This window comes from Haemorhous mexicanus, chromosome 1, assembly GCF_027477595.1.
Source record: "Haemorhous mexicanus isolate bHaeMex1 chromosome 1, bHaeMex1.pri, whole genome shotgun sequence".
Taxonomy (NCBI): domain Eukaryota; kingdom Metazoa; phylum Chordata; class Aves; order Passeriformes; family Fringillidae; genus Haemorhous; species Haemorhous mexicanus.
In genome coordinates, this window is record NC_082341.1 from 75,918,616 (window position 1) to 75,940,169 (window position 21,554).

General features: G+C 34.8%; 1 protein-coding gene across 5 annotated transcripts in view; it reads left to right on the forward strand.

The window, feature by feature from the left end:
* Positions 1-7,907: 7,907 nt before the first annotated feature.
* The window catches only part of CDH9 (cadherin 9), a 66,558-nt gene continuing 52,911 nt past the window's right edge, over positions 7,908-21,554 (forward strand). For all 5 annotated transcript variants that reach the window (XM_059851384.1, XM_059851567.1, XM_059851476.1 and 2 more), the window contains exon 1: positions 7,908-8,183. In XM_059851384.1, coding sequence (XP_059707367.1) covers positions 7,953-8,183 — 231 coding nt within the window. In that variant the 5' untranslated portion in view covers positions 7,908-7,952. The remainder of the gene's footprint in view (positions 8,184-21,554) is intronic.

Sequence of the window (21,554 nt, forward strand, 5' to 3'; positions counted from 1 at the left end):
GGAGAAATTTGTTTAAGTCCATACATTCATCAGTGGCAAAAAGAGTGGAGAGGGAATAACTGTTTTCCATGACTTCCAATGGCTGTACTCATTGTCTAATGAAGATGTCACTTACAATGTTCAAAAACAAACAAAAAGGGTTTGTTCTTTTCACAAGACTGGTAAATATATAAGTGTCTTTGCAGAGTATTGTTTCTCTGGGACACTTATATGCTTTCAAAGAAAACTTTGAGAAAGTCATGGCAAAGAGAATCTGTGGGTGACTACTACCTTATATTTGGAGACTAAGAAAACATACAGAAGAAAAGCTTCTCCACACTTAGGCATTTTCAAGAGTGTCTGCTTGTTGAAGATATCCTTATTTGTACCGTCAGGTTACTAACAAAATAAACATTACTTTATTACACTTATTTTGAATTTATTCATGTTTCACGTTTGGTTTTCATTAAAATGACAGCAGAGTGAAAGATTTATTGTTTTTTTTTTTAGGGGAATGTTTTTAATTTTTAAGAAGAGATTCAGATCTAGAAATAAGAAAAAGTAAAGTTATCAAAATTTATATTTCTGAGATCTATTTTATTCTTGCAAGTGAAAGACTTACCATTTGTAAGTATTTTAAAGTGTTTGTTGTGGAAATAGAGGTTAAACCTCAGCTACATCAGGCTCCTTTCAGATTACCTGAGATAGAGGTTAAACCTCAGCTGCATCAGGCTCCTTTCAGATTACCTGAGATAAACTAATAGCAAAAAAATTATGTTAAGGTTATGCATTATTTCTGTGTACAAATTCCTATGCTTGCTGGAGTCCTACTCAGCTCTGAGAATAAAACTTTAGATTTTGTGATCCCATTGGAGACAGCAGAAGGACATAAAAGAGGCTGATCTCTAATAAATGACAGCATTCAGCAGCTGCTCAATTCCCTGAGGAAGGAAGCAGCAACAATAGGCTAGAATTACATTCTGAATTTGCTAACCACCTTTAGTTGGTCAGCAACTCCATTTTTCCAGTCCAGAGAAGTGAATGCTTGCAGGCAGTAATTAAGTCCTTCTCTATAGGAACAAGATTTCTTATGACTCAGATGTATATGAGCAAACAAAAAAAAAAAAAAGGATGGCAGAGACTGAAGTTTTTAAAAAGACCTTGAGATACTAGCTTGAAGCTATCTTTATCCTGTGAAATTCTGCTTGTAACAACCTCTTGGGCCATTATACAAGCTGTAGACTCAGGAAGTTTAGCAAGCTCTCATTGTGGTTCAAGGCATGCTCAGGAGATATGCAGAGATAGGAGGCACCAGATGTGGAATCTCAGTACGCTTCGTTAGGAGCTTGATGTGTGACCAGAGCAGACTGATACATAATGAAGCAGCAAGAAAAGGAAATTTAGAGATAGTGTGTAGTCCCAGTTCTCAGGAGAACTGGTAAATCCTGTCATTAACAGTGCTGCCATAGATGAATCTCATCTGTTTCATGCAGAGATAATAATGAGAATCAATATGTCTGGAAAATAGGGGCCTATACCTCCAGATATGGTTTGGCTTTCTATCTGGCAGATAGAAAGTTATGCTGCTCATGAAAACAAGAAAATCCAAACAAACAAGAAAACAAGAAAACCCCAACTCCTGAAAACCCCAACTGTCAAAAACCCAGCAAAAATAAATGCCTTTATTTAGACACCTGCAGGGTATCAATGTCAAAGTACAGACAACCAGGTTATGAGTGACAAAATGTGAAACAACCTTAAAGGGGAGGAAAAGAGAAAAAATCTGCTTTGATGATAGCACTTATTTTTCCTCTTGTTTCTTAAGGCTATTCTTAAAAACCATGAATGTGATGAATGTGTTGCATTTGTAAATAAGGTGTGGCATAAAACTTTAAATGCAGCTTCATTATATGATAAGAGTGAAATGTGTTCCCTGTGGAGAAAAATCAATACTAAAGATCAAAGGAATATCTTCAAAAGTCCTTGCTATAAGGGTTTACAAGTGCTATATTTCCTTGTTCCCCTTATGTTGATGAAAAGGAGATCCTGTAAAAGTGTTCATTATTGGAGGAAAAAAATCTTTTTTTTCCAATGAGAAAATGCACATTTCACATCTGTAATCCAGTGGCATCTGCCTTGGAAGGAGATATTTTAAAAGTCTCTTTTAGCTCCATTTTTATTGCTTACAATTGAGAGGCCCTTTTACATGATGGGTTGGAAATACTGTAGACTTTGTTCTCTGGCTGAGGGAAGGATGGTTGGGCAACAAACCATCTAGAAAAAGTTTCATCTGCTCCTCAGAAGATACGTACTCCAGAGAAGGGCAGATGGTATTTGCATTGCCCAGGGGGAGTTGCTTTAATCCACAGCTTTGCCTCTGCACAATTCTGCCAGTGGGGTTTGTCCAAATATGAATCAACGTGTTGTCTTGCCAGATCCACTCACCCAGGGGACTTGATTTGCTCACTGTGAGTGCTATTGGGAGGGTGACTCAGGCCATTATGAGGTGAATTTGGACCTTTATCTCTAATGTAGATACCCAAGAGTCTGGAAAAACTCTAAAATAAACGCTAACTCTTTTTTTCACAGCAAGAGAAATGTTTCTCCTAATGCACCTACAAACCACAGATTCATTTGCCTAAAGACATTAACTCAACAGACATTCCAATACAAATTGCTGCTGGTTCAAATTCCCTATTATTTTTATTAGTATGATTCCTGGAGTCATGTAGCTAAGGGAACCTGCACTGGTGTCCCAGAAATAAAGAATTGCCTTCAGCTGTTTGCTGGCAAAATTTTCAAATGAGCTTCACCGTATTCAGTGCTGAACAGATATGCAACCCAACAGGCAAAAAACGGTTCTGAAAATCGATTCTGGAAGGTTTGTAGAGGGAGAAGGTGAGTGGGAAAGTGTTTCTCTAGTGTGGCCCATGTTTCTGTGCCTGAAGAGGATCTGAGTACCCCTTAAGCTTTGGGGATCCCTCAGAACCTACTTCAGCTCTCCTAGAAGTAATTTCTTGATTACCTCAAGTTTAGTCCATATGCACATTGTTTGTTTACATTTAATCTTTTCATCCTTAGCCCAAACCCCATCTTTATCCATGAATAGGAAAGTGGGAAGAAAAAAAAAGCTTTTGGGCAGAAGAATGCTAAAAAATAATGCTTTTTTAGAAAGTCATACATCCAAAGACTATATTCATGTCTGCATGCAGTATGTCTGCACTCAGAGAATTTGAGTGCTGCAGCCAGAGGGAAGCATGTGTATGCATCTTGGGATATCTTTAATTAGCTGGGGAAGTGATAAAAGTGAACCTACAGTGGCACAGATCCAGCCTCTTCCTAAATCTTGGTGCCAGTGTGCTGTTTATAGCACAGCCTTTTGTTGCTGCAGCTTCACCATTCTTAGTGCTCAGTCTAGGTAAAGTTGCATTCAGATATGTTGTTTTCAAAAAAGGGCTGACAAAGCCAATGAGACTGCTTCCATGCATGCAGGCTACGCAAGATTTATATTCACTATATCCTGTTAAAATACATACTTAGTTTTACAGATTGTTTGGATCATCCTGAACATTAGTTACATCTTTCTTATTTAGAGATAGGAGTGCAATATGAAGCACTGCTGCAGCAGTTAACTCTGCTATTTTTAGCTATTTTAGCACCAGAACTCTTTCTTTCAGAACACAAATTTTGCTTTACTGTTAACAAATGAAACAGACTAATGTGGGGTACATTATCAAGTTGCTGAAGGTTAGCTTTTCTTCGTGTCACGCTTAAGAGTGACTGTGCTGCACTAATTAAAAACATTACCATGGCAATTGCTATAGAAACATTTAAATTGGCACCATCAGTAACAAATCCGTGCTATTGATCCCAGCAAGGCTTATTTCACACTACACCTGAAGAATCTAAATAGAATATTTTGCATTCAAAAGGGCTTCAAGAGATAAATTTTTTCCAGTTGTTACTGTGCTCATGAGAATAATGTTTTTCATACTGAGATTATTCATTTACCTGGAGCTGTTGTAGGATTCTGACACCAAAGTCCTTACTGCAAGGAGAGACTGCAACAGTTCCCTGCTACCACCACATATCCCTCAAACCATACAAATGAAAAAATACTTATTATCTCCACTCAGATCCACTGTTTTCCAAAATGAGGAAGAAAAGTAGGTTCTCAAAAATGTTTGACATTAACATGCTTAGCACGATAATGCCCCATCTTAAGAGAAGTTTCCAAAATAACTAGAAAGAAAACCATTTTCTATTGTTTGACAAAAACAAGAAGTTGACATTTTACTGATTAAATGATGGGAGCAGAAATAAAGTGAGAAGAAATTTCTTATAGAATATTGATCAGTTGCTTTGAAAAAAATCAATTATTCTCTAAAGATCTTTGATCTTAGAGGAAGAATCAAATTAGATGTTTATCCTAATGTTTGGTAGACACATTGACCCAGAATAATAAGTCTTTCTTTACACCTAAAAGCTCCAGCTATTTCAAAAATAAAAAGCAGAAAACAGCAGCAGCATGGGCTGCAGCTTAATTTTTTGTTTTTGCTCTTGCTTCATTCTTCTTGACAATAAGGATGCTATCTTTTGACTATGTAGTAAAGTCCTACTAATTATCAAGGAAATCAGTAGAGGGCAGTGCTACACAGAAAACCACATGCTTAGAGCAATCTCAGTTTAACTTCTGCCCTGGCTGGGACAAAATATGGGAAACTAGATTCCTTTGAGAAAAAGATCTCTGAAAAAAATTGGTGTTTGCACGGAGATAATTTCTTCTAGCAGGGACAGAACATCTGTGCATGGTGCACTGAGTTCCTCTGAACTGGAAAAGTTGGTCTTACTTTTCCAGACCATACCAGAATCCTTTGCTTCAGCATTAAACTCCACCTTCTGAGTCTACAGAGCACAAATCCTGACCTGCTTGAACAGTTCTCTATGAGAGAAGATGCATAAACCAATGACAACCTCAAAGTATTTCTCTGAGTACAAAGAAAAGAGTAGTATAAACCTCTCCTGCATTTAAATGAGTAGAGCAAATAGTGTTTGGACAGAAAGGAATGAGGGTAATTTCAGGAAATTAAAGAATGTGCAGTTTTGAAATAAAAATTTAAGCACTTGAAATTTTATTTGCATTTTAAATTATCACCAAACTGAGCATAAAATCATACATCTCTAGAAGGCCAAATGAACATTTATTGAAGTCACCCACCCTTCTCTGTTTCAAAAAAAAAGGAAAATCAAAGTAGACTAAATCATCTGTGTGTTAGATTTGTCAAGGTTTTGAATTAAGGACATTTTGAAGCAAAAATTTTAACACTTTGGTACTTTTTAAAAATTTTAACACTTTGGTACTTTTTATTAACTTATTTTTCACAGCAGTCTTTAAGGACTTAGAGGTTTTGCAGGAATATTTTTAGTATTTTTAGTAGTTTTATAGATTCAAATATGCTTTAAAATTTTGCCAAATATGCATGTTATTTTTAGGAATTTTTGCTTGGTTTATGGCTTGTTATGTCTTACTGCAGAAAAAACATTAGGGTCCAAGAAATTAGAGAAATAAATCAGTCATGACCTTAAATATATAAAAGCACAATCTTTATCAATATAGTTACATTACAACACATCCTTCATATCAAGGCAAAAGTCATCAAATTCAAAATTTGAATTATATGAACTTTTGAATATTATAATTCAGAATGTAAAGAAGAGGATTCTTGAACTACAGTCCAAATGCAAATGAAAGAGCACTATTTGAGGACACATCAAGCAAGAATATCTCCAGAAGAGATAAGAGACTCAGGAGAGTCACTGGACAAAGTTGATTGTCTGATTTCTGAATACAGTATTTCCAAAGGTTCCTGTTGCTGCCTACTTTCATTCTGCCATACCTAAAGCAGGATCTGAGTTACAAAGCATGAAAGGGCCCTTCAATCTGCCTCAGATGATGCAGTGGAAAGGATTTGAAGTGCAAACAATGATGTCTTATGCTCTACATTAATAAATAGATTTATTCAGTGATAAAGCCTACTTCAGTCTTGTATTATACAAGGAATTCAACTCATCTGACATGGATGGAAGATTGGCTGACTTCAGGGTTTTTTTTCTTTTGATCTGTATCCAGTAAATTTCAATCACAAGACAGGATCATCATGTACTAAACATGTTCTTCAGTTAATGTCAAAATTTACTGGTATTAAATTAACCACTGGAGAGTTGGACTTTGCCCCTCTGCCTTCAGCCAGAACATACTGAGCATTACAAGAGAGAAAACCAGAATTCAAAGAAAACACGCTCATTAATGTATGCTAAGATCTATGTTACCTTCATGATTTTATGCGAATTAATTTACTTAGTGCTTTGATTCTTCAATTAAAATAAAAAGGAAAAGAAAACAACTTTTCCTGCATGATATACGTGATCTTCTGCATAAATATGACACCTATTAAGTTGCTTTCTTTTTGTTTTCTAGCATGATCTTAGAAAGTGATAAATATTCCAAGCCTTCACTTCTTGCTCAGCTAAGACTCTTTTTGAAGTTACTAAAATGCTTATACTTTGATCCTCCTTCAGAATTGCTGGTTATGACACTGAGTCCATGCAGAATATCATCATTTTAAGACAATTTCACACAAGGGCACAATTCCAGTAATTTAATCATTAAGGCCTTTAGAGTACAATTCAATAAATGTTTTCCATTAAATAGTCTTGGTTCTCAACTGACTAATAATTTTCACAAAAAGCATTTTATTTCCAAAATGAACTTTTGTACTGAAAAGAATACCTTCCTGTCTGCTAAAAAAATACCAACCAAATAAACAACAGAGTGAAAGTAGTTATTGGTAATGTTGGGTTGCAGAAGAAAGGGGGATACTTCTGCATGCTTTTTTTTTTTTAATTTCAAAATACCTGAGAGTTGTGGCCTCACACTACTATCACTGTTAATGGACCAGGACTCTCAAAGAAAATGTAGTTTTTCTTCTAAATTGTTTTCCTATTATTTCTGTCATATACAATGACAGCTCAGCTAAAGATATCCTAAAGCAAAAACCGACTTAATGTGAAAAAGTTTATGGAAAACGCTGGGACATCAGGCACTCCAGTTATACTTCCAGATAAAGAGTATGAGATTGATTTTTTTTTTTAAATAAATTTTGCTTACATACTTCCACAGGAAACATCCGAGTAATTTTCAGAAAAATACTAATTACAGTAAGGTTCTATATTATGAAAATTCCAATTCATTCAGACCGATTCAGGGAAAAATGAAATACATTCCAAATGGAGAATTCGTTTCCAAATACAGAGTTTTATTAACCCCAGAGGGATTTCTATGAACCCACAGTTGTCTAATAGGTACTTTTTGTTCTTGTTTAAAGAATCTGTGGAAGGCATCAATAATACTTTACAACTTTCATTTTATGACTTCCTTTCTGCAGAAATAGAAGATACTCTGGACAACTCGGGGCTAGAAAAGGGGAAGAATGGGATGTATTAATCACAAAGTAACAGAGAATTCAGATTTTCAGTCAGTTCTGAACAGATACTAAGGGAAGATAGCATCAGGCTGAGCTGGAAGAGATTAGGTTGGAAGATTTCTTATTTGGGCTCTTTCCTTGTGTCAGGATGCTGCTGGTAGCTGAAGCTTTCAGAAAAAAAAATTGACTCAGCTTGTGTTTTAAATTAATGTCTATGTACTGAGTGAGTGAACTAGTATAAGATGAAAAAAGACATTAAAGAACTTGACTTAAAACTCTCTGAGTAATTTTGATGGGTTTTTGTCATTCCAATGGGTTATTGTTGTGATCACTAGATTGTATTCCTGTTTCCTTAGGGAAGAGAGTTATTGCAACTTACACAAACACTTTTCTCTGTCCCCTAGGTCTTTCTTACAAAAGGAATATAACATTTGAAAAATTTGTTCTGGTGAATTATTAGAGGAGTGGAGGCTAACAGCGTCTCTGGAAATGATGAGGACTCACTCCTTTCTGACAGTTTTGCTTTGGAGCTCTGTGTTTTATGTGGTTCATATGACGCCATCCCAAAAAAGGACTAACAAGCACTCACACAGTGAAAGGATAACAGGATTGTCAGAGAATGATGGAAAAACTCTGCACCGCACCAAGCGTGGTTGGATGTGGAATCAATTTTTCTTGCTGGAGGAATACACAGGTCCAGATACTCAATACGTGGGCAAGGTAAGCCTTGTGTTTAAAGGATTCTTTAAAGGTGTTGCATCTAACACCCTTGGTATTTTCACTCCTTCTCCACAGCTGTTTTGCTTTTAGTACAGCAGTAGTCCCAATTTCTCGTTATGTCAAAGCACACCACAGATCACCTGAGGTTCTATGATTGTTCAAAGATGTGAGAGAAGCAAAGAAGCTCAGGGAAAAAAGAAAGAAAACTGTTCAGACTAAAAGGTTCCAATTTCTTGTTACATATGCCCATGCAAGTTTTATCACTTTCTCAACTGTCAAACATAAATATTAGATAAGAGAATATAAAAGTTATGATTTCATTCATCTACTTTGTGGCTTTTGCCAGAGTGATGTGCTGTATACTTTCTCAAGTGAAATATACAATTCTGTTAACAATAAAATTTCTGTCTCTCCATTATTCCAAGTAGGGGTGTAGTGTTTGAGGGAAAAAAATCTGGGTTTTGTGATTTCTGAAATAAACTGAAAATTTTACTAAATGAATGGAAAGGCTTTACATTCTTTGAGATCTATCTACATCAGATGTCATCAACAATGGCACCTCTGAATTTCAGTTTTCTCCAGTCATACCTTTTCTGATTACATGACACTCAAAAATTTCTAGATATTTAGACCTCTGGTGTCTCACCATCTACAGATCTGACTTATGGTCCAGTAGAACCAAGTCATCTTTATCAGGATCTAGAATATCAGAGATCCAGAACACACCCAGAATGATTTACAATTAAGGAAATGTTTAACTTAATGGCTTAAATGAATAAATGTCCAATTCCATTTCTGTCATTCATCCACAATACTGTCACTAGCTCTTATTATCAGGTAACTCTCATTTTCAGGTGCCTAGCTACAAAAATGATTTGGACATTTATAGATAAAAGCTCCAAAATAGTTTTGAACATTAGCTAATATCCCTGATTGTGGGAGACATGATCATCTGGAAAACATGAATGTCAATCCTTGTAACTAAAACCTTGATTCTTACCTTGTTCATACCAACACCTGTACAATTCTGTTTTCCATTAAATAAATTCTAACATGAAGTAGCAGAAATGAGACAAAGGCAAATAATCCAGGTGCTAGATCTCTTTATTGGTGTGTAAAATAGGAAGTTTTGTTGTAGGCAAAAGGGTCTTCAATAAAGGATGATCGAATTGCATAGAGATACTTCTGAAAACAATGTGTTTGCAAGTATTTTTAATATTGAGTAGACTTTTGAAGAAAACATACAAAAAGGTGCACAATATCCCAAAGTCCATAGCTTTAAATCTACCTATACTGACAGAAAAAGACTGATTTTTTTAATAGAAATCTGTCATAGAGGAGAAGCAAATGTCAAACATTAGAACTACTTCCAATTTCAGTCCCATGCCATATAGATGAATGACTTCAAACTACTTTAACATTCAAATAAATTAAACTTACATCAAGACCATCACTACCATCCCTGTTTCACAAAAGGAATGCTTACATGTTATATTGCAACAGAGGCAAACTTACCAGAGTAAAGTAAGATTGCATCTTACTTGTCCCAAACTAACAAAAAATTATTGGACGCTATTACCATAGACTTAAGTCCAAGAAGAAAAACCAGATGTCTGTAGAGCAGATGGATCTCAGATGTTTCGCTTCTTTTTAATTTAAATTAGATGTTGATATTTTTTACATTTCACTACAAAATATTACAGAAAGTCCCCTGAGAAAGGTCAGCATCACTGATTCTCTAAACAGTTGGAAAATATCTGAAATATTATCCTGTGTTCCAAAGAGGAGCTGCATTGAACTGATGAACTCCATGTGTTTTCTTTGATTTCATAAGATGTTATATCATGATGAAATGATCCCAGTTCTGTCCTCGGTAGTATAAAACCACGGTAAATCCATTTTGAGTTAGTTCTAATGATTGTAGGTACATGTAACATACAGTACCAAGAGGGAGCTGCTACAACAAGAAGTCAAAGAAGAATTTTTTTTTTAAAGAAAGAAAAAGCACCCCAACAACTTCATTGAACAACATTATTCTGAGAAAGGCTTAAATCTCAGATTTAGTATTCTCCTCTTCAAAGCGATGGTAATTAGCAAACTAGTATGTGTGAAGTAAGAGCACTTTTATTCCAACCCATGGGGACTAGTTCATAGCAAGCATTCTTAGCTATCCCATCTTTAATATGGATATGCAAAGGCAGATGGGTTTCTGGGGTAGAATAACAATTCTAGTACTAAATTTAAATAAAATGAATTAAGAAACTTTATCATTAAATAAACTTCTAGGGGATCATAGCCATAATATTAAAAAATTAGTAATTTTTATAGTTGGATTGCTGGCAGCTACCCTTCAAGGATGAGAGATATATGCAGAACAATTGCCTTGTGAATGTGATGGAAGTCAAGGTGAATCCAGACAATTTACAGTATGTCTACCTCACATTTTTCTTTGCTTCTGCAAACTCAGAGGATTCATGTCTCAAATACAGGTGAATGCATAAAATACATTGTTTCTAAAATGCATAGGGAGATAATCATTGCTCTAGAGAGTTTGAAATACAAAGGAAATATTCTGTCAGATATATGTAAGGTAAGAAGTACCAGAGTCCGGTTTAAAAAATTAGACAAGAAAAAAAAAACCTAAAATTTAAAAATGGCAATGTTCTTTCCAAATGCCTGTTGCCTAGTGAGATGTATATCTAAATCACATTAATAATGGGAGAAATCAGAGGATGCAGTGAGAGAAATTGTAAATCTTTATTCTGCCTATGAAGAATTGTCAGAAAAAGTGGATTACAATATAGCACTAATAGTTAAATTTATGAAATTAATTTCTTTAAAAAAAAAAACAACGGCCTGATAGTTTTTTTTGTTATAAAATAAGGTGTTGAGAAAATAAACACCTGACTGTATGTCATCTGGGAATCTCCTTTTCTTTTGCAAGGGAGGGGCCGTAGATCCAGCCTCTTAGCTGCTACTAACTTTAGGGCCCTTGCAGAACCTGAGAAATGAAAGTTAAAACACTGACCTTCTATGAGAAAAGTTTACCAAATCTACTCACTTCCTAACAACTTATCCAAAGAGATAATTATCTTAAAAATTGACAAGCAGTTCAGGAAGTATTAAAATGCCGATGAGGATGATGTTTATTAATTACAGAAAAAAACTTGCGCAGAAGGTTCTCACCAAATACCTTTCAAAGAAATATTAGTTTTATTTTGCAAAAATGATATTGATTTTATGTGTCTCCATTTCTGAATGACATAACTGATACTGAATGGGTATCACTTGTGCAAAATGCTAAATACCTTTTAACTCCACTCCTTATGAAATATCCCCAGACAAGAATAAATAGACCTGATCAAAATCAGGAGCCATTTTGGAAAACATGGTCCTTTATGTTTGCAACAGTATATTGAAATGATTTCAAGAGATGAGATTTTCTCTCCTTTAAGTCACTCACTTACATTTTTTACATGGAAGCTCTCCTCTCCCTATATCAATTGCTAATAAAAGGCTGCTAATCTTGACGGACAGATAATGGGTGAAGTACCATGCAATAAATGTCAGAACCAATCATAAACATTACAACCAAACACCTGCCATATCCCAGAATTTTAAAAAGAACAAACAAACGAGAATAAAACTGGTTTTTTTCACACCACCTGCAACTTTTCTTTCTCATAATAAAGGAGGAAATACAAAATAAAAACATAATTGTCGCTGCTCAAAATTACCTGCTCATGAATAACCTCCTGTTTAATAACTTCTATAAAAACAAATTAACTAAGTTCTGCATGTTATAAACATCATTTAAATTGAATGAAAACTGATAAAATATCTCTCTTCTATCACCGGTTAACCAAGTAATTTATTTCATGTAATTTGTTTTTGTGTCTTAACAGGATGTATAAAGTTAAAAGAAAAATAGTCAAAGGGTAGTTTTCTGGGGTTTTTGTTGGTTTTTTTTTTGGTGGGGGGGAGGTGTTTGATTTGGTTTTGTATTTGGGAGGGCAAGGTACAACATATACTTAAATGCAGCAGTTTCTTTCTTGTAATCTACATTTATAAATATTCGCACATCTGCAAATAAAGTTGTATGCTATAGCAGTATCTCTTAAAAGAGAGAGACAAAACCAAAGGAACTTAATTAAACTTCATAAATAATTATTAACTTAATAACTCTTTAACTTAAAAACAATAAAAGAGGTATCACTGAATTGCCAGCCTCATCACACTTGGTCATTTTTAAAAGAATTCACTCAAATGCCCCTTTGTACTGAACAGTTTTGAGATTTTTTTTCCTTATTATTTAATGGAATTGAATAGTATTTCCTTGGACATATAGACTGTAAATATGTTAATGGCTGAAAATATTATTTCACATTACATTGCTCTCTGCATTTGCTATATCTACCAGTCCAGAGTAGGCTCCCTCTCAATATGAAAAGCAGCAGAGAAGTTGGAAACCTGAGAGCAGTAAAATACTTTCTTCATTAGTCTTATCCTCATTCATTCACGCCCTCTGAACATGTTCCTGAGGCCCTGGCCATGCTCAGCCTCTGCTCTGAGCAGTTGGGAGGAAGAAGCTTATGGCCCACAGGGGTGACCCAAAAAAGCTGGCTCTTGGCAACACTGCAGTGCCCAAACCAGCAATAACCTTAGTTGTTCCATCCTGAAGCATAATGTTCTCTTCCACAGTAGTTTTTGTTAATTGCCTAATAATTTTCTTTGTGTACTGAATTTTTATCTTTATCTTGCATTTGTAGTGAGAGAGAACTTACTTCTTACTTGAGACCTAAATCAATTTATGCAATTTTTCGGGTAAGGATTTCTTTATGTTGTTTGCTACTTTCCTTCTACAGAGACAGTTTAAGAGTAACCTGTAAGGATGAGAGAATATAAAGGTGCACAATCCCTTCAGAGTTTTCAAGCATACTCTCTACTTTGTTATAGCTACAGCCCATTTGTCCCCCCTGTAAAACTGTTGCAATCAGGACAACAACTAAATGCAGCTAGAAACAGAATGGCTTTTGATATCTTTTAACTTAGCATTATGGTAAATTAAAAAAAAAAACAAAACTGAAGCTACAAAAACCCCCACAGAATATAAAATCATATGCTTCTACCATTTAAAGATATAATTCAGCTCTGGGAAGATTTCATCATATTCTTAATATATTCCATCTAGTATGCAATGTGTCCCAAAGCCATCTTATAAATCACTTGAAATTTTGTAAGTAATAAAATATTTTCACTAGAATCTTTGTTCCTAAAGTAAAACCAACATTTTTAGATTGAATAAAATATGAAAAATTAGTAGGTTCTCCTTTTGTCTTTCTTTTCTCAGACCTCAGGTTTTTCCTTTTATTTGAGTAAATACAAGGAAATAATGATGTATCAAAACAGAAAAGGGAAAAAAAAAATAAAGATAGTAAATACCAAAGAAATAAGAAAAACAGTCTAACCAATATTTTAAAAATACAAAAGAGAAGACTTTTTGATTTGGAAACTCATAAATCATCTCCACTTACACTGCATTCTTCAGTTAGCACATTTTTCAATAAATATTTGATCTAGTTTCAAGCAGCCATATCCTAGGCAGATGAACCACCAAAATAAAGCTAAAATTAAAACAGACAAACAGAAGGGGAAAAAAGTTTTAAAAGTGCCACAAGATGTCCCTGTCTTAGACACATTCATAAATTAATTGCAAACACCAATAGGGAGCCATAGTTTTACTTTTTTTAAATTATTTCTTTTCTGGAGGCTTTCAACATAAACCTTATTGAAAAATTGCTGGAAGTAAATTTTTTTTGACAAAAAACAATTAAAAAAAAAGAGTCTTCAATAAATTTTCCTATTTTAAAAAGAAGGCTGGAGTGTCAGGGAAGAAAATGATGAAAGACAAGTGTTACATCTTCCAAACACAATGGGACTCTTTTTCTAGAAAGGGCATCAGTAATTTCTGACAACCTAAACACATTTTTGAATGAAGTTTGAAAAACAGTGACAGAGATCACTAATAGTGATTAGAGATCTAATCACATCATGCATAACCCAAGTATAAACTGTTTAAATAGGAAATATCTTGAATGTTACATTGCGAGAATGGGTCTAAGCTAGAATTTTGCTGTCAAATTTGAACATCATATTTCACATAAAATAAAGAATTATTTTTGAAAACAACTGCAATGATCAGAGGCTTCAAAGACATGAATAACAAGAGTGAGTTGGCATTGTTTGGTACAGATAGAGCAGCTGTCATGAGATCTGACAGCTTCTGTTTCTTCAGCTACATAAAAGGCTGTTAAAAAAAAAAACAATCTGAAGTTCTTGTCATGTTCAGGGTGAGAATTTGGGTTCATATCATCATAAAGTTGATTTACACTTATCATCAGGAAAAAGTTTTTGATGGTAAATACAGTCAATACAGTTAAGTACTTGGTAAAGAGCTCTCAGAGAGACAGCATTGTATTGATACTGGAGGTTTTCATGACAAACACACCAAAAAAAAACCACATGCCAGAAAAGTGACAATAATACTACCTGGAGGCTGAAGTTTGTGTTTCTCTTTAGGGCTCTGGCTGTTCTGTTCTCAAAGATTCTCTGTGTGTTTTTCAAGTTCTACTGCTAAATCAGCTAAGCTTGTTTTGAGGGGAAAAAGTTAAAAACAACAAACAAAGGTCCTGAACAAAAATAAACCCAGAAATACAAGAAATGAGGAAATCCTCAAAGCTTTCATGGCAAATTTCCCCTTTCTCCTTTCCCTTGTTTTTTCCACTTCCTCTTCCTTTCTTCCTTCTCCTCTTTGGGGACAGAACATCCAGACTGCAATGATTTTCAATTTAAAAAGAGTAAAAAGAAGAAGCTACCACATATGTACCTTTATAGATACTTAATGGAAAAAGGGGAGTTTTCAATGCAATTTTTTTAAAATTTAGCAACACTAACTGAAAAGTTCACCCACATCAAAAATACAGGCATCTAAAAAATTACTAAGCTACTTTTACAACTAAAGTCAATTCAAGAAAATTCAACATAGGCAAAACCAGCAGTATTTCTCAATTCTTTTCCCTCTCTCTCTCCATGCCTCTGTCAGGTGTGGATAAAGTTATGTTCACCCAATACCCAACCTAGCAGCAACGGTGTGGAGTCTATAGTTCTTCTCAATGCTTGCTCTTGGCTCAGGCACAGCTACCCTTGCCTGGGGATGTCCTGAGTGTGCTCAGAGCACCAAGGCTTTGGGACCAGACAACAGGAATGGGGGCGGGGGGGTGGCCTCCCCTGTGGAGTTCACTGGAATTGAGCATGTTGAGAAACTAATAAAAAAACAAGGCTTGAAGTAAAACCACCTGTTTTAAAGACACGGTGGGCATGGAGAATGGAGTCATCTTCTGTCTGCAGTGGTAATTTCCAGCTGCCACTTAAAACATAATTTTCATTTTAATAAAAATGGTTTTTCTGAGCTTAAAAGTCTCATGTTCTTGTCAAGTTCCATATGTGAAAAGGCCTAAGAAGGTCTGGCTTGAAGATCTGTCTGGCTCAGGAACATGGCATAATAGGTAATTGTTATTCCTAGAATAGCTCTATCTTATTAAAACTTCCTTGGCTAGTATTTCTCAACCTTGCAGCATTAAGCCTGGGAAACGAAGATTAGACCGGTAGCAATCTGCAGACCTATCATTATTTATTATCAGGCAATCATTTATTGTGCATGAAAAGGTGGGAGGTTGAGGAAAACGTGTTTGGTGAGATATTTTTCATAAGGTTGCTTATTTATTCCCTTGGTTACATTATGGGAATAATTCTTGAGAGGGAAAGTGCTTTGACTATATTGTGGTTTACTGGTACCTGCCAGCCCAGGGATAGAGAGCAAAAGCCATCAGAGCAAAACAGTATGTGACTACCTAAAAAGGTCAATTTGACAGCATCAGAGGATGGAAGTGTGCAATGTCTTGTCTGTCAGGGAGAGGGCTACGAATAGTCATCTTGACAACACATAGTGAAGCTGTCAACAAGCAACTGCCAAGAACAGCAAGTGTTTTCTTCCTCTATGTGCCCAGTACATCAAATGCTGTGTATTGCAGGAATAATCACACAGTTCAGTCTTCAGAAACTGGGGGAAAAATAAAGTTAGTCTTGTCCATGTAATTGGCCAATTTTACACTATCCTGGGTATCAATACAAAGAGCATCCTGTGTACTCTTATCAGTTTTGGCATTACATAACCATGGTCTGATCATTTCTGTATGTATTGCTGTAGCAGCACAAACACACTGGGCAAACTTCTGCTCACTCTTGCATCAACCTAGGGTCAAGAAACACTGCTGAAATCCCTCTTTTCTGTTTTTACACAACAGAATGTAGGCAAATTAATAAGAAAGCATTAGAACCTCCATGAACAATTCAGAAGTCACAAATTCCTCTCTGTCTTTCTTCACATTTCAGACACAAGTATGCCCATTTCAGATGGAAGCCGCTATAGCAGTTTTTTCAAATTTTGAAAACAAGGAGATGACAATCAGGGTGACAATATTAATTTAATCATTTTACTGAAAAGAAAGTTTTGTTACGTATTCTCCATTTCCATAGGAGGAACTTAATGGGAAATGGCAACAATTCTCCCTTGCTTTAGTTGTAAAGCTCTTGAAAGAATCTGAAAGAGGTTTTTAGAATGGTTGATTCAGGTACAAGAAGAAATTTTTATCCCATATCCAGCCATAAAAATAATTGCTAATGCCTGAAATAATTATTAATTAAATTTAACTTAATTTTTGTTTTATATAAATTTTACTTTTTTTTACATCTGTAAATTGTAATTGCCAACAATTCTCTAATGAAGCTGTCCCTCAGAACATGTCTGCAAATCAGTTGTTCCCACACAAGATTACAAAAAAAAAAGCTCTGGTTTAGAATGACAATAGCCATGAAGTATTGGGCTTAAGGGTTTATACAGGTACACTATGAAAAGGAGAAAGATACAGAACCAAATATTTACTATCCACCTACTTGGGGAACAGTGCTTGAATTTTTGGTATAATTGATTGCTTTAACTTTTCCTAAAGCATAACAATGACCAAGACAGATACTAAATGGGATATTGTTATACTTCTACTCAAGCATTCATAAAATAATCTACCTAACTTAAAATTTGTATTTTCTGCCACCACCTGTAGCCATTTTTGACCTTTGAACTTCTAGCTGTTACTTATTTCTGATTAAGAGCTGAATTAAACTAAATTTCCAAATATTGAGAATAAATTTGGTTCTTATAAAAAAGTTCTAGTAAAAACTTCGATGCAGTTAAAGTAGAATAAAACACTAATATATCACACTGATTAAATTTTGTAAGTACTGATGTAACCTTTAAAAATGGTGCCCTTCTGACAGTTCAGTCTTACAGAGATTGTGGAAGTAAACATATTTTTCTTTTTAATAAGCATTTCTGATGAATGAACCCTGCCAAATAACAGGAGGTAACAGAGCATTAAATGTTTATATAAAACAGGTAGCTAACTGATAAGAACAAATTAAGAAATGAAAAATAAAATATTAAAAGTATTTGCTTTCCCTCTCTCTCTACCATTACATTATTTGCATTTAAAAGGGTGAGAATAAAGTCCCTGTAAAACAATAATTTTTTTTAAAAAGTGGGAAAAAATATGGTAGGTTCTGTGTAAAACAAGGGACTAAAAGAAATAAACATTTGCCTTTAATTTTGAACCTATATTAATTAGATATAAACAATTGGTGTAGACAATAAAATGAATTTAAAAAATAATTTGGCACGGAAACCAATACTTCTGTATCCATCGTCACTGAAGCAAATGGAAGGAAGGTTGTTGCAAAAAAGCAAAATAAATCACTAAAACCTGTCGGTTTTTTTTTTTTTTTTTATCTCTAGATTTCACAGAACATGCAAATACATTAATCTCGGTAAAGGCTAGTAATTATGAAATGGAATAGTTAATGGTTTGATTGCCACACTCCATATGAAAAATTTAGAATCACATACAGAAAGTCATGAAGGGAAGGGAAAAATATGAATCTGTAGAAGAAGAAATTCTTCAGTGCCTCAAAAATACAGAGGGAAACAGGACTCACCCATTCTGTTTTCATCTTATTATAGATACTGCAATTAACTTTCTTTGTCATTCAGGTGGTTTAATCTGGTCTAGCTTCATACTGTGTAAAAGAAAAAGAAATAACAACTCCCCCTCCCCCCCATCAAATAAAGTCCTTTTATTGTCCTAAAAAATTATGAAAGTATAAGTGTGTTTGTACATCCATGTAAATCACAGGTTTATCTGCAGGATAAAGAAAGGATTTACGTTGATCTCTTTGATTTAATAAAAGGAAAAAGGAAAAGTCAAATGTTAAAATCATGATTCTAGGATTAATAATTTCCACATCCCTAAGTACAATTCAATGAAATATATCAATGTCTTTTACATTAAATGAACATCACCTATGGTGAGACAGGCACTGACAAAACGTCTCTTTTTCTGAGGAGAAAACTGCAGCAAAGTTGCTGAAGCAGTGATTTGAGGTCACAGAACAAGTCAATGACAACAGTTTGCTACAGAACAGAATAGCTCCTGGTTTGGTACAAATTCACAGAATGGCAATGGCTTATCTATTTGGAGAAGTCAAGACAGAAAGAAGAGCATTTATCAAGAGTGAAAACAATTTGAAAAACAAGCAATTCTGTTCCTTTATTTTAATAATAACAAAATCTCAATTTCTATCTTAAAACATATTTTCAAATTATTAACAAGATTGTGGTCAACATTTGAGTCCAGTTGAAGTTGTAGGATAATTAACAAAACAACCAGTTTTATTATGTGTGCTGTGTCCTTCTCCAAAGGACAGCAAACTTTCTTAGACAAAAAAATGGATTTCAGAAAAGAATGGAGACAGTCATCATTGAATTCTCCAGTTCTCCTGCACCAAATTTTTTCATAAAGTTATTAGAAAATTATTATCAATGCATTCAGAATTTTATCTGCCTTAACCACATGCAAATGCTTTGACTATCCCTGCTGTTGAACTAATAATATAACTATTCCCTTATGCGCCTCCTGCTGTTTTTTCTTTTTCATTAATATGTGCAATAAAAATCTTTTTTCTTTTTAAATCCTTTCTAAATAACTCCTGCACTGTCTAATTTCTCCTTCTTAATCTCACTTCATCTGACCAGTTTTCAGATCCAGCTATTAAATTAAATATGAACCAACCTTGTTGGTGTGCAGGGCTTTGTGCTTGGTTTGGGCCTTACATTTGCTTTCTCAAGGCACTACTTCTCTTTTGTGGAGTTTTCATCTGAAGCCCCAGGGAGCCTTGTCCTGGCTCCCCTCTAAGTCACAATCTTCATCTTTAGCCAGACAGGTACGATCAGCCTGTGGTTTATGCAGAACCCGAAGTCCATCTCAGGCGCCCTCCAAATGCAGTTACAGTCACCACTTTCTGTTGTGCCATGGAAGCCATTAAAGAGTGTTGATAACTATTCCAGCCACTGCCCTGTCTTTGCCCTCATTACAGTTATGACTTTCCATATTTTGAAACAAGATTTAAAATAACTACATGAGTAATTAATGCAAATTTTAATAAATTCAAAATGAGTGACAAATAAGAAAAAGAAAAAATAGACTAAATAATTTTTTCTTAACCACTGGTTTTCATGACGGTCTTCTTGAAAATATAGCTTCCCCTAGGAAGCTACCTTATCATAACCCAGATTCAAGGCTTGGTTCTTATTACATCCTGTCCTGATTAGAAACCATTTTCTTTGATATACCTACCTTTGAGACTCCCCCAGATTTTTCCAGGGGTTGGGCATATGCCTGTCTTGGAGCAGATGTGGAGTGGGGGAATTGCACTCACACTTAGGAAGGCATGACATGGATAAATGTACAGAAAACCTTCAGTGACTACTCTTGAGTTGGTATGACAATTTACATTTTCAAGACAGTCAGCAGAACAGAGAAAACAGTATAATACTCAAAATTAACTTCAGTCTGTGATTTTCTTTTTCTTTCTCTCTTTTTTTTGGTCAACATTGTCAAAAAATAAGCAGTAACAAAGGACCTTAGTGATAATTTCAACAATGATCTTGCCTTCTTTCCAGTACTGTTCATTTGAAAATTTGGTTTTAGGTAAATATATAAGATATTTAATGTGCCACCACATAACAATAAAATTCTGAAATTAGTATTGAGGAATGAATAAATTTTTTCTTGTGAGATGTATGCATTGTCCACAAAATATTTTGTTTACCAGTTTGCAAAGTAGGTTCTTAGGAAAAATACATCTTTTTAGAATTAATCTTTGTGGCAGAGGTCATTCCAAATCAATAAGCATGAAACCCAGCATAAAAAACTTTTCAGTTTTGAAACGCAGTCATGCAAAAACAAGTATGTTTTAAGAAGAGTGAATAATATATTTTGAGTATTTCTGGACACTACATATCCAACAGCTTAAAAAAAATTCAGTCACCAGGTCTATACTCTGGTTTTGTTTGCTTGTTGCTGAAATCCTGGAAGTCTGTTTACATATTTAAGGACAAAAAAGACTCTGATCATATTGGCTTACATCTCAATATCCTACTATTCCATTATACTGCATGACTTCCTAAAAAACATGCAGTCTTGATCAGTGCACAGCTGTCTATAAGTATACATATATATATATATATATATATATATATATATATATACACACACATGAAATTAGGATCAGAAGTGACAAAATACTCAAATATTCCTGTTATTGAAATATTCTTGAGGTTGTTGTGGAGGACCCATTCCTGAAAACACTTAAACACTCCGTATATTCAGTCCTTGTTCAAAGTTAGGTCAATGGATAACCAGACAAGTTAAAGGTCATCAGATTCATGAAAGAAAATAGAAGAGAACAAATCACAAAACCAAATACAGGTCTATTATGATCTAAAAGTTCTAAATTCTGGGGCCAGGGAGGCAGGGACACTAAGATAATCAAAAAGTATAGTGGTCAGAATGACTACTCTCTTAAACCAGCACCTCCTGTTGCCTCTGAGATAAAGTATTTGGCTAAAAAACCATTGGTCTCCCCTATTAGAGCATTTCTTAGAAGCTTATTAGCATAGAGCTGAGCTCAGAGAAATTAGTTCTGCAGAGGGTAGGGGATAATCCATCCATATGACAAACTCATGTTGCTTCTAGGCCACAGCTTTTATTCCTGCCAATCTGTGCGCATCTTTTGGAACCAAAAGACATTTTGTGTGCCTCTGAAACAAGAAGGAAAGTCAGGCACACAGACAGATTTCACTCAGGAGTTTCTGGTGAAAGAAAAATCCATGAGAAAGATATACTCTGCTATTGTGAAGCC